The 14,244-nt window shown below is 36.9% G+C and overlaps 1 protein-coding gene across 3 annotated transcripts in view; it reads right to left on the bottom strand.

The window, feature by feature from the left end:
* Nucleotides 1–14,244, bottom strand: part of PIK3CA (phosphatidylinositol-4,5-bisphosphate 3-kinase catalytic subunit alpha) — a 46,632-nt gene that overhangs the window by 7,836 nt on the left and 24,552 nt on the right. For all 3 annotated transcript variants that reach the window (XR_010988159.1, XM_068145039.1, XM_068145040.1), the window contains exons 7-18: nt 13,011–13,116; nt 11,762–11,914; nt 11,518–11,652; nt 7,711–7,835; nt 7,252–7,333; nt 6,614–6,778; nt 5,994–6,097; nt 4,666–4,837; nt 4,233–4,339; nt 3,638–3,759; nt 3,044–3,122; nt 309–479 (exon numbers count right to left, since the gene is read on the bottom strand). Coding sequence is in view for 2 of the 3 variants with exons in the window: in XM_068145039.1 (XP_068001140.1) it covers nt 309–479; nt 3,044–3,122; nt 3,638–3,759; nt 4,233–4,339; nt 4,666–4,837; nt 5,994–6,097; nt 6,614–6,778; nt 7,252–7,333; nt 7,711–7,835; nt 11,518–11,652; nt 11,762–11,914; nt 13,011–13,116 (1,521 nt within the window). In the remaining variant the exon portion in view is untranslated. The remainder of the gene's footprint in view (nt 1–308; nt 480–3,043; nt 3,123–3,637; nt 3,760–4,232; nt 4,340–4,665; nt 4,838–5,993; nt 6,098–6,613; nt 6,779–7,251; nt 7,334–7,710; nt 7,836–11,517; nt 11,653–11,761; nt 11,915–13,010; nt 13,117–14,244) is intronic.

The raw sequence follows: 14,244 nt of genomic DNA, 5'->3' as shown, positions 1-14,244 counted from the left end.
AGTGATTAAAGCCACTGTCCCTCTTTTGAAGGCCAGCAGTTTGTGTTTGATGAGCTACTGTTCAAACACAGACTTAAGCTATACTCTCATAGGTCTGTCTTCAAATTATGCTTTACTACTGACAAGTCAAACAACCAACCAAACTCATTAGAAGAGCTACAAGGAGGAATGCTAGGGAAATGGGGGGAACCACCAAACAAAGTGCCAAAGAAAGATAAATATAATTTTCCACTTGATGAACTTCAGTTCTTGAAGTTTCCATCAAAAAGAGCACAGGAACATGACAAACAAGCAACAGGAAATCTCACATTTCTCCTTTGTTCTTGTCCTTGAGCCACTGATGCAATGTATGGCTGTTGAACTGCAGCGCTCCTTTCAAGCCTCCTTTACACTGTATCTGCATGATTGTATGAGAGCTTCTCACGACCTCAATGAGTCCCACACAGTCACCAATAGACAAACAACCATAAGGCAACATCCTGAAACACAAAGGTTTGTTGTTTTTGTTATCCAGTTACATTTGGAGACAGCAAGCAACAAGAATGTTTCATAGCCCTTATCAAATAAATGTTATCTGTTACTTTATGGTACAAAAAAACTGTTAATACTTTATAGGGATATTGCAGTTAGGTGTGTGGAAAAGAAAAGTGTATCAGTTATTAGTACAGTAACATATCAGCCACTGTATCCAATGTTGTTTTTCACTTTTATATCAGGACAAAAGGTTAAGGTAGAAATTTATTAGTGTGTTCTTGGAGGCCTTGGGAAAAACCCTTAAAAAGGCAATGTGATTTAGTGAAATAATTTGACTATACTCAAACTGCAGTACCAGAGCCAGAATCTAAGTGTTCAGAAAACAAACATTAGGATTTCATGGTTACTGTAAGCAAGCAGCAAGTAATACTTCGTATGTAAAACCAGCATGGAAACTTCAAAATGTGAGTGTAACAGAGCACTGGAACAGGCTGCCCAGAGAGGTTGTGGAGTCTCCTTATCTAGGAACTTTCAAATCCCACCTGAATGCATTCCTGTGTGACCTGCACTAGGTGATCCTGCTTTGGCAGGAAGGTTGGACTCAATGATCCCCAGAAGTCCCTTCCAACCCCTACCATGAACAGGAGTCTCTGAATAGTATCTGAACATATACAGTCAGCAGCATTACAGTTTATCCAGACACAAATGAACTAACTGTAGGTAGTCATTCATGGACACTGTAAAGGACACCATAATTTTTTTTGTAATTGCTAAGTAAATCTCAAAGGATTACCTCAGTAATCTTTTTTTTTTTTTTTTTTTGACAAGTAGAAGAAATTATTTCCTCTGTCCCCTTTTTCTTTCAAAATCTCTTACCTCCCCCTCCCCCACAGTCCTGTATTTATGTTCAAATCATTTCATCTGAGAAAAATCATGTCAAACCTAGTCTTTTGTTCAAAGACTGAAAGAAACATGTTTCATTATCATATTGTTATCCATTGTTACAAGATATGGGAGAGAGTACCTAAAAAAAAGATCTGGGAGAGTCATGTACCTCAAAGCAGTCCTTTTCTCTCCTGAAGTTACCTTTTTGGAGTGAAAGTGCCACACCTATAGAGTAAACCAGCTTTCTACAAACACTGACATACCAAAAGGTTGGGGGTTGGTCTGTTTGTTTTTTATGATGCCATGGTAAAAGAAAACAGCCACCAACAACTTCTGGCTTTGCATTAGATCTAAGAACATAAGGAACATCAGTGCAATGTTTAGCCAGTGGGAGGGCTGACTGCTGGTGTTGCTGTGGAGATGGGCTTCTCCTCTCTGAATTAACAGTGCTTCATTTGCAGGTACTAAATGTAGTTTGATCTTGATCTGTCTAAACTTGCAAACATTAGTCTGATTTAGGGGTCAAAACAGGGAGACCCGTTATTTTCATAAGGCTGTGGCATAAACTTTGCACCGTTAGACTTTGTGTCCCACATAGACATCGTTTAGTAGCCTTAGTGGCATAAGTCAATTTCTTAGATCCTCAAAAGATTTTGGTTTGTTTTGCCCACTCATGTAAATCTGTAGCTTATTCTAGATTCAGAGTCCACCAGCTGCCTCATCTTGCAGCCTCAGTCTATATGTATAGTAGATGGGACAGCTGGGAGTTTGATTTTCTATCTATTTTTGAATTTTTTTGTTAATCAGCCACAGCACCTATTCAACTTCTCTTCTAAAGCTCCATGTTGCCTCTAAGAAAAACAGTGGGAAAACGTGAGAGAAGATGCTTTTTTGATTATTTCTATAACCGGTATTCTTCAAGATGTGGGCACTGTGAACTGCAATTCTGCAAACCATTCTTGGACAAAACCATAATTTTGTCACTCATTACAATACTAGAGACAAAATAGTTGCCCAGTAGACCAGTAGGTCTATTTGTCTAGATGGCAAGGAAATGAGAACTGCAGGTGCAAAAACATACTTATTTTACAATGCAGAGGAACCACCACCTAAAAACGCACCATACAGCGACATTCTTTGGATGCACAGCCTGCCCAGTATCAGTTTTTGACAGGCAGAATAGTTTCCAGTGAATGGCATTCTGCAGAAACTACTGTGCCCACAGAGTATTTAGAGGTGGAGAAGCTGCATACAGTTTCGACTGGGTAATGCCTACTTTTCCTAGTTAGTATCTTCACTTCAGTACACAAAGTCATCACGCAACAGGGTTGCAAGTTTGGCAACTTGTTCAAAGAAAATCCTACAGATACCATCAGTAAACAAGAATGTGAGTAGTGCGTGTTAGCTCTCAAAGCCATTCCTGCTATGTAGATGCCTCAGACCCATTTGAGCTAGACAAGTCTTTTTCAAATGCAGCCTTACCGTATGTTTATGGCATCCGGTAGTTTAGCTGACTGAAGGTTATTAAAAACAAACAAATTAAAAATCACTCTAGCATGTACACACAAGCCTATTGATAGCATTTCATTTATTTCCCTTGGGAGAACAGAAGCAATCTCTGGCAACAAACCAATGCAAAACCCATTAAGAAGAGCATTGCTTGAGAATAACCTCTAAAGCTTACCGAAGATCAAGACCTTGATTTTGCCAGATGTTTTCCATAATTCTAATTATCTGAAGTGTCAGCATGTCCTGACGCAAGTCTGGAAGAGTCAAATACATAGACTGCAAATTTTGTAACACCAGAACACTATTGTGTCTTATTTTACTTTTCCTCCAAATAGTATGTCTCAAGGAAGTAAGGATTCCACACTTTAATGCAGAGTTTGTCCTCTCAGATTTTAAATAGTTGAGAATGAAAATGAATTTGTGGTGGTGACTTCAAAGGTGTTTAAAAATGCACACTAGAAAACATGACAATGGAATGACAGGTTGCACATCTATGGTATTCTGCAAACATTTTCAAGTCAAAAGCATTAAATAATATCATGTTCCAACTTAAGAGACTGAGCATCTCAGAACACACAAAATTGAGACATATGTATCAACGCACATTTAATATTTCTGGAAAAGAAAATTGCTTTGCCTGGTTGATTTACTTTTTAAAGGTTTTTTTCAATGTATGTATTTTATATACTTAGAAAAAAAACTACTAAACAGTAGCTCAGGAAAATAAACAGATACATAGCTTTTGAATGACACTTAATTTTTTTCTTACCATCTCCATTTTTAAAGATGATCTCATTGTTCTGAAATAACAATTCAGACATAATATCTGGGTTTTCCCAGTTCAACCACAGGGGTCTTTTTGCAGATGACATTATCCTGCACTCCTCCAGCCTGTACAAAAAGAGAAGGTTTCTATGAAACAGGCACAGTTTGATTCTCATACCATGTTTCTGTAATCCTACTAAGTTCTACCTGTTTTCTTCAAACTAGTATAAAACTCAAGATGAAAGGGTAACCAACAGTCAAGCACTTAAACTTTCATCTTCAAACTTAAATTAGTAAGTGCAATGTTAACTATTTGCTAAGCCCTAGAGAAAAGCTAGTTTAATTGTACATTTTCCTTTGGCAGTGTGTTCATGACAAAGGGAAAAAGGACTGGTTTCTGCCACCTTAACAGACAGCTAACTTACGTTATTCCCTCATTTGTTAAACTATTAGACTGAAATTACTTCACTCTTTATGAATCACTCTGCTACAAATTTTATTCAGTTAACTTTGACGATCCTAACATTTAGTACGTTAACATTTGACCCTCACACTGCGAATGTTAAGACTCAAATATCTAGACAAACTGCAAACGATACCGGAGATTTCCCAGTTGATGTGCAGGATTGAGAGGAGAGATGAAACCTTGTAGAGCATCCATAAAATCTGGCCGTCTCATTTGTTCAACAAGAAACTTCATCTGTACCTGATAAATAATCACATTCAGGTTTTGAGAATATGAATGACATGTAAAGAGAGGGAAGTATCAGACTTCAGCTTTGGTTTTAAAGCGTGAATTTGCATAGTTCAAACATCGGCAACTCTGTTTAGCCACATAACACAAACTGAAGCCCTTAAATTTAGTTCTGTTGCCTTAAGAGACAATGGCAACACAAAATATTACAACTTCTAGGATAGTATTCTATCTACTGAAGTTAGCATTAATTTTCTAGTTAATAAAATAAAACACAGTTCTAAGTGATTCCTGTGACTCAGTTGCAACAGTTTTGCTATGTAGACAGTTTATAATACCTTCTGGGTCTCATCTTTTTTCTCTTGCTTGAGAATATCTGTGAGGTTAATCAACTTCTCCATAGCTTCCACCTGCCTGCTCAGATGCTTTAGGTACATTCCACATGCTCGACAATAGGACTCCAGAAGTAAACCAAATCTCTGACTTACAGTTTTGTTGTGCATTTCAGACCTACACAGAAAAGAAGAACAGTTACAGCTTAGACAAAACCAATCAGAGGCACCAAAAGTGAAGCTATACCTGTAATATCTTCCTGAAGGCTTTTTATGGATTCTTATTTTCAGGGGAATAACTTGCCTTGAAATCCCAAAAACTCATCTCATTTTGACTGGCCTGATCTGACTTCAGTACTCCTTCACAACTGTTTCAGCAGAGAGTTTATAGGCTTTCCCCCCATTAATTCTTGCTACATGCTGTCTTTTCCTACCAAAAAATCCATGCTTCCCAAAAACTCAGGCATAAATGCCAAGCCTTCAAGTCATGATTTCTTTGCTGACAGCAAAGCTAACCTGTTTCATCTTCTCCTTGTCTCATTTAGACAAGGATATGGCCCCTCTACATTCCTTTTCCTTACACAGTCTTAATCTTCACAGAGTCCTAAAATACATCCCCTCAAACACGTAGGCAGCTTATTCCATTACCCTCAATGATTAACAAGAAAAATAGAAAACTGAAAGCATGACAAACATCACTTCCTGTGCCTGATCACATTATCTCAGACATTGTCAGGTGAGACTTGGCTGCAATCCAGCATGCTGTAGGATGATATCTGCTCAGTCTTCTCAACATCAGGAATTACAAAAACCCACATTATACTGTGAGGAAGTGTATGAACATATTTTTCATCATCAAGCTCTATAAGTCTTTAATAAGCATTTATGAACAGTTATTTTCCAAAGCCTTATATGGTCCAATTATGTGGCTTTCTTTAGGCCACAATCATTTGTACCATTTTTGGGGAATGACTGGTGGGGATATCTGGTGTATAAAGTGAAGTTCAAACTGCAGAGATCTGTCAAAGCTGTAAACAATAATTTTGTGAGGCTTCCAGCAATTATAGCTAGACTATCACAGTCTAAGAATAACCACTGCTAGATACCACAAAACAAAAACCCTAAAACTAATTATCTATTATTGACTAGCTTTTGTAACTTTAAGGAATGACTTCTATCTTCAGACTGCTCATTCAAACTCTCAAGCAATATAAAATAAATTTAAGTGGTAATATTTTCCTTGAAAAGGACATTTAGTGTACAATGCTTTAGAAGAACTAATTGTTTACAGCTAATAGGAATTCCATCACCCCTTAAGATGGTATTACGCTTACTTTAAATGCCAGAAGAAAAAGTGTCCTATCCTTTGATTGGTCAGTGCCTTCTTGAGCAAAAATCTCACAAGCTGATTATCTAAATACTGTTCATATTTCAGAACCTAGTTGAGGATAAAAAGGAAAAAAAAAATGCATCAGCTGCTGTTACTATTTCTATGAACAACACAGAGATTAAAGTCAGCAAAATAAAATCAATCTATGTTTTACATTAAATTATGTAGAATGACTGATCTTGGTATCAAGATTAGGATTTAAACAGTATCTGCCTCTATTTCGAGAGCTTACCATCTGATGCTTCTTTTATTGTTACCAAATATTTTAGCCTCAACCTGCTCAAAATTTTGAGAAGATGCTGTTGCTCATACTTTCCCATATGCTGGGACAGCTGAAATAGCTGCGTGTTCCAGCTGGTAGAACAGTTCTGCATCTCTGCAAAACTTTGTCATTTAATATCAACAAACCCACAGCACTACAGAAAATGAACTGCATTTCATCTCCTCCCAACTAAGTAACTCACAATGCTAACTGATGACCTTTTCCACATCATCTTTTTTTGCATTTTAAGCCCCTGTGATCACTGAATATAGACATCAAGCAGACCAAAATATGCTCTATACCTGTACTAGCTGGATTAAGTACTGGGACAGCTTGTCATCTGTCAAGTACTTCTCTAGACACCGAACTGCAAAAGCTCGCACCATTGGATCAGGATAATTACAGTCCAAAAGCTCCATTGCTTGCTCTGGCTTGATCGGAGGCCAGTCCTTTACCAAACAATACATCTGCGGACAAGAAGTCCAAGCACATTACATGTTTGCACTGATTAGAAAGAAGTAGTAGTAAATAGCCATTAGAAGGTATCAGACAAATGGCAACCGAGCAGAAGCTGTTTACTTGCCAGTCCCCTCTCAAACAATTTAGTATTAGCTGCCAGCTGACTTTGCTGTTTTACCCACTATAAAAAGAATTAAAACAAAGCTCCCATTTAAATGCTTTTGACAAACCATAGCAAGGAGTAACATAGCAAGGAATTAAGTAGTTGAACAACGAGGAAATCTTACGACTTGGACTGAACTGAAGAATAAGAGCTAAGGACTAGACTGATCAGTCAATTATAGTGGCAACTTGCATGATCTAAACTTTCATTCAGTGTACTATGCACACATAACACCTTTTAAATTTCAGAAGTTTCTTCTAAAACACCATATTTTACAGCTTCTTCAAAATATACAACTAATTTTGTGCTATATATTACCTGGGCCACTTCATCTCTAGAATTCCATTTAACAGACAAAAGTAATTTGGGCAGAATTTCTGGGGTATTCACACAATAGTGTCTGCAAAAGAGAAAAAAGCTGTATGTACAAAGTATCATTTCTGTTTCAATAACCATCTACTATATCCATTCAGCCTTGCATCTCTTTCTTTGTCAGCACAATCCAATCAATACCATAAGGTGGTGCCAAGATCCATGCATGAAGGTAAGACTGAAGTAACAGGGAAAAATGTGAACTAATTCCACAACTTACTTTTCCACATGGACTTCTGCACCAAGATGCAGAAATGTTTAGAGGCCTTTTCTAACACACTAACCCTCAATACAGAATAATGAAAGGGGAGCTAAACCCAAGATGACCATGATGAATTTGAAATGATGGGGGTGAAGTCTGACTGTGATGATGAAGCTTTTCTCTTTGGTTTGGTTTTTAAATACCTGTGGCTCCAGAGGAAGTCCTTCTCCTGCTCAGTGATTTCAGACAGAGGATCTCGTGTACATATGGCTCGCAGCTGCTCCTTGTCACTTTCTCTTAATTCATTATCTCTAGCTATTCTGTTACTCTGCAGAGAGAAAGAGGCCCATTAACCCTCCACACATTTCCTTCTGTGGTCATACAACATACATGAATTATTGAAACAGCACAGCAACACCTACAGCCTATGCTATGCAATACTACATTGTTCTTCCCTTCTGTTTTAACTGAGGACTTAGAATTTTAAGATAGAGATATATGAAAGACAAGGCCTTGGATTTCTACAACTGCTTTGAGTCACTACCGGGACAAGAAGAGATACATTTCAACTAAATCAGCAGTAGTTAGCATCTAATGAACAATGTAACAGCACAAAATGAAAGCTGATGAAAGGAGTGAAAAAAGAATCAGAACTGAAAAAAGCAGAATATGAGGGATGAAGCTAGGTAAATAAGAGGCAGAACACTGTAGGAAAGCCTGAGTAATAGGAACAATGGAAAACATTAACTAGAATTAGCACAAGATACTGCCCAAAGAGCAAAGAAAACAACTGGTGCACACCAAAATCAATTTTATCTAAGGCTTCATTTATTAGAACCAGCTTAGATCAATGGCAGAGGTATGAAACTATTACAATTACTAGATTTTTCACAGCTTGTGTGCCAAGTTTCATTTGTCTCCTACACTTTCCATTTCTTAGTTCATTTATATGGTTTTTGCAAAGCAACATATGAAATGCTGCGGTTTCAACTGCAATCAAATGCACTGAAAAAAACTTAAGCAGCTTGGCTTATGCCTTAGTATAAAAATACAACAATTTTTACACTTAAGACAAAGCTTTCCCAAAAACTTTTACAAGAGTTGAACAGTATTTTTAAAGTGAGCTCCTATTTTCACATCTATATCATGACTCCTACTACAGAAGAAGAAGATCAACTCTTTTCCAAGTTCCAATTGTTTAAGCTGCAGAACTACACTACTTCACCTCTTGTTCTGCTCTTTCCTAAGGCAATTTCTACTGTGCATATTAAACAGGAATGAAGTGAGCTTTGTCTGTCAGTTTTGTTGACTAAAATTTTCAACTGGTTGAACTGGTACTTCAAAGTACCTAGGTGTCTGTGGTGGGTTGAAGAAAGTTTTCCCAATACAAAATGTTTTCCCAATGCATCTAGCTTAAAAAAAAAACAACCAACAACCACACAACAGAAAACAGCATAAGAAACCAACCCCAACCCCACAAAACAAAACCCAAAACCTGAAGAATAATATGAAACTTGCAGGTAGAAGGTGAAATGTTGAAATTTCTAAGAAACAGTTATCTGGTTATATTGCATGTTATCTACTTCAGACTGAACATTCTCTGTGTGTATTTATGTACATAAATCATGTCCTCCCATGATGGGTTCACTGTGATTACACAGGACAAAAATATTCTGGCCTCCAAGCTTATGTCTACCAACACTCAAGCTATGAATCACAGGATTTGTAGTGTCTTGCCCACACCAGTATGGCTTTTTGTAATTACCATTGCGAAGCATATGGACTGGACTTAAAAGTGGAGAGAAATTATTCAGGACTACTCAAGGTGGCACAGGAAAATTTCTAGAACACGTTCTTAGGTATTATGGTAACGAATACATTGCAAGTAGCAAAGTCAGGGTAATTCTATAAGGAAGTTAATGGATAAATGACTTCATACCACTCCTGATACAAGATCAAATATCTGATATTGAGCAAGTGATTTAATTGTACATATTCATCTTGATTCTGAAAGAGGCATCCTTAAATGTAAGTTAAAAGTCAAAAAAGTGTAAATTGTACCTGCATAGTGGGTCAGAAAGATCATAGTTTAGGTCAATCCCAGAAGGGAAATGCATTTATCCTGTTGCGGTCAACACCAAAAACTTGAAATTCTATGAATTGTGGGACAGTAAATTAGATTTAATATGTGAAAATTCCTTCATATTTGAGATATTAATGGGCCTATAAATGATTTCTTGTAAGCATGTATTAATTAAAATGCAGTGTAATGCATTCCAAACAGAAGTTTTATGCTCTTTGTATCATAACAAAATAATTTCTATATAAACCACTGTTTTGATGATATCTTGACCATGTCAGAAAAGCATTTTTACTTCTCTCAGATACAGCCAATGCTACACAGTGATCTACTACCCAAACTAGTAACAATCTTTTGGCTTTAACTCCCTCAGTATAGCCAATATTACAAAGAGCTATAAATATGCACAGTACCTGAATATAGAAAGTTTATCTTCACATCTGAAGATGCTACACATTAAATGATAAAAGGGACCAACACAATGCTGAGAGAATAATGATGTTCAAACTTAACTAGCATTTAATACAGTCTGAATTAAAAAAAGGAAAAATAAGAGGATTTTGGCAGGCAATGAAGAGGGTTGAAGGAAAAGCATTATGAATAATGAGACTAAAGCAGCGATACAGTTTGTTTCCCTGTCAACTTAGTCACTGATGTAAACAGGCTTTCTCCATATTTAATCAATATGACCTTCTATGGTATTGCAAGGATTATTACAAAGGTTCCATGATAACTTTATAATTTTAAAAAAAACTCCAAGGTAGAACAAAATGTAAGTTGATTATTACTTTGTCACTGAAATAAGAGCTTATTCTTCTCACAATTCTCTGGTTTTTGGTTGGGTTTTTTTTTTGCCTACAGATGGAATAGAAAAGTTGAGCATCTATAAAACCGGGATATAGGCTGTGTTATAGCAAAGAAATGTTGTTTACCAAGAAGCCAGCTACTCTTACGGACTTGTTAAGAGCCCTGCAGCACTGCTCAGTCACAATACATAGCATCAGCAGATATGCCACTCTCTGATGGACTTCCTGTAGAGTATCAGGAGAAATCAAATACCTACAAACCCTTTGTTCAAGGCATGTTGAAATGGGACTGTTAAAAATGTCACAAGAATTCTCAAACTGGAAACTTATTGACACCCAAAGCGCTTTTTGCCACTGTGAAATTTTCCATGCTGATACTCTTCTTCACACAGACCACAAAGCTTGTTCTGGGGGAAACCCTCTAGTCTTTGAGCCAGCCTCCAGAAGAACACATAAAACATACCAACTAATTTCACAGCCTTGTCTTTCACAAGATAATTTTTTGACCTTTACAGCTTGCCTTTTTCCTCCTTTTATTCATCCAAAAGGAGCTTTAAAGAAAGCTCCAAATATCAGCAAAAAGCTAATTATCATCATCTTTTTGTCTTGGTAGAGAATAGATAAAGGACTACTCACATGCCAATCAATTTCCTCAAAATTCCCTATATTTATGGTTATAACTAGCCCATTAAACAGCCAGTAAAGAGTTACAAGCACCTTTAGATTACAGAAGAAAGCCTACTTGTAGACACGAAATTGTAACAAAATAGAACAGCATCACTGAAGGAGAATTTAAACTTCTGAAAAGTTAAACTAAGTACTTTAGACATCTGAATTAATTATATGAAAAAGTCAAAAGCACCATAATAGTTTGCACAGTAAGAAAGTTTCTCTTTGAAGTGTTTTGGTTGGTCAGTGAAGCATTCAGTCAGTTTACTGGCAATATAAAGAACTGAGAATGTACTCATTTTGCTACACAGAAACAAAAAAAAAAAAATGATGTCCTGCCTTTGTGATAAATCAGTATACATAAAACCCCATTCTCTTTATAAGTAATATACCAAGGAAAATTAATAATACTTCCATATTTCAGTAGCTAATTCTGGAAAGGGAGTTTGCCTTACCAGCCCCGCATAGCTGTAGTTAAAGCCCAGTTCCCGGGATATTGTCCAATTGGCATGTTCTTCAATCACTGTCATGTCTGGAAACTTCACAGGATTGCTAAACCAATCAAATTCCAGCTCCAAACATGGAGTTTCCTACACAAAGGGAATTTAAATTACTTTTTCTGTCGAATGCTACTAATTATAATACAAATCTATTTCCAAACTGTACTCCTGAAGAGGAACCTAGCATGCACATACTTACCTTATTTGGATTTGATCCAGTAACCCCAATAGGATTCAACAAATCCTCCAGCCCATGAGGTACTGCCCAAAGATTCAAAGCCATTTTCCCAGACACAAGAGTGTCTGTGTAATCAAACATGTTGATATTTCCCCAAGCCAATGGACAGTGCTCCTTAAAGAGATTGAAGAATTATCTTTTTAACATCATCTATTAATTACGACAGAGTAAGCCAGGAAAAATAACATTTTTACCCCAGAGCTGCTGAAGGCAGGTTGTGGAAGCTGCACCATAGTTCTGTATGAATGACTCTCATGGCAGGCATTTTGCAGGGTACCAAAACACTTGTAAACACACACTAACATCTTCCCCACATCAAAATAATTTGACATGATGGAAGAGAGAGGTTTTTTTACGCCTCTACTGACAGGGCAATAGGCAGTAGTTTAAAACTGAAAGAGAATAGGTTTAGACTGGACATAAGAAATGATGTTCTTTTTCCCATGAGGGTGGTAAAACACTGGAACAGGTTGCCCAGACAAGTTGTGTATTTCCCACTCCTGAAAGTGTTCAAGATTAGGTTGAGTGGGGCTTTGAGAAACCTCTTCTAGTGAACAATGTGGGAGGGCTAGATGATCTTTAAAAATCCCTGCCAACTGAAGCCATTCTATGATTCTCTAAGATTGGAAAAGAGGCTGTAGAAAAGAAAAACACAAAAGGAGAAAATAAAACAGCAAACAAAGAACAGAACAAAAACCCAAACACAACACCAAAAACCCCACAAATATATAGTACCTGTGACACAAACTCAGAATTTAATGATGTCAGTGGCTAGAATTATGCCATATGGAGAGTCTTAGGAAGTGGGGATTTTGCATCAAATGCTGAAGTGTCACAAATCTTTAGCTTAAAAGTCAACACTAAATTAAAGTATAAATAATGCCCTTTTTCAATAGATAGGGAAGTAAATTATGAGTTTGGAAACTTGAATTTAAAGGCACTTGTACCTGAAAAGACTAGCACTAGTTTTTGTGCCTGGTAGCATTGAATATGTAAGACTTTTTTTCCCCTCTCTTTTTTTTTTTCAGTTTTGACCATGAGAGTGTTGGTCTGAACTAGATAAAAGGAAAGAAAATCCCCTATTGTAATAAGACTCAAATCAAACATTGGACTAAGACTAATTGCCAGGACAGCATTTACTAAGTACTTTCCCAGACTTGAATTAAGTAGATTTTGTTTGTTAGCATATTGAAACCATGAAGTGTTTTACCTCCTTAGCACCCTTCCGGCCTTTAACAGAACAGATGGAAAGGCAGAGCCGAGCGGCACGGGGCAGATCAGGAATGTACATGTCATACAACAGCCATTCATTCCACCTGTAAGGTTTAAAAAGCAGAATCAAACCAGGTTAAGGGAGAATATGCAGACAACTGCATATTTTCTGTTCCTACTCAACCTCTGTGTGTGCATCAACAATACACTTTCTTAATGAAGAAGGGTTTTCCTATATGCATTCAACCATATCTCCTTTTGTGAATGCAGACTTCCCTGGATAGCCTGAAAGCACCAACCTTGTTTAAAAAGTTAGGCTAGGTTCAATTCCTGCAAACTTAGCAATAGGTTCATTTGCTTTTGTTCCGGCAAACCTACTGACTACTGCTGTCACCAGAGGTATAATCTAAAGAGCTAAGGCTTAGTTAGTGAAGTATTTTTCCCTTCAGAGGGAAAAAAAGCAAGTGGGGGAAAAAAATGTTGCATCTCTTTCAGAACTGAACTGAATTTGAACTGCTAGAAAAGAGACAACTTCAAGAAATAGAACACACAAATCCAAAGCAGTATTTCTAGCTCAGATATTCTATCTACCACAGTAATAAGAGGCCAGATTGGTTCTACAGGAATATAGATTATGTTTTTGTTAACTTCTCCAAGTAGTCACTCTCTCTTGACTGGTACAACTGTGCTTGTGGAGTAGAACTTCTGAATGTATTTTGTTTTCTTAAGTAGATTGCCACACAATTTTCTCAGTTGGAAGAAGCAGCACCTTCCAATGACAGCATTAAGTTTCAGTGCCCGTAGCTACTAGAAGTAAAGTTTTACAGAGAAATAACTGTCCAAGATGTCATCTGAGAATGAAGAAATTGCCATATAATCTTTAACCTACTTTTCTTAGTAGTTCATTTCATATAATACAGATATGTGATTATACCCAAGTTTTCAAGCCACATCCCTTATCACTTTTCCAAGGAGATTTTGTCTCTAAACCCATTAAACAATCAGTTCCAGTAGATCTATATTTGGGCAGCTCAGAAGGAGTAGTTATTTTTCAACAGCTACATAAATTCATTAGGCCCTCTAATTATACAATCTATTCATCCTTTTGTCAGTTTCTCATGAAGTTTCAAAATGCATTAGGAGGACATGAAATCAGACACAAAATACCTGTCAGGAATTACTTCTGAACACATGCTTTGCATTTAATCCTAGCAGATGCTGAACATCCTCAT

This window comes from Melanerpes formicivorus, unplaced genomic scaffold (assembly GCF_026170545.1).
Source record: "Melanerpes formicivorus ecotype bairdi unplaced genomic scaffold, bMelFor1.0.p_v2 SCAF_12, whole genome shotgun sequence".
Lineage (NCBI taxonomy): Eukaryota > Metazoa > Chordata > Aves > Piciformes > Picidae > Melanerpes > Melanerpes formicivorus.
The sequence above is the reverse complement of the archived record's forward strand: the minus strand, read 5'-3'. Positions and strand labels throughout refer to the sequence as shown.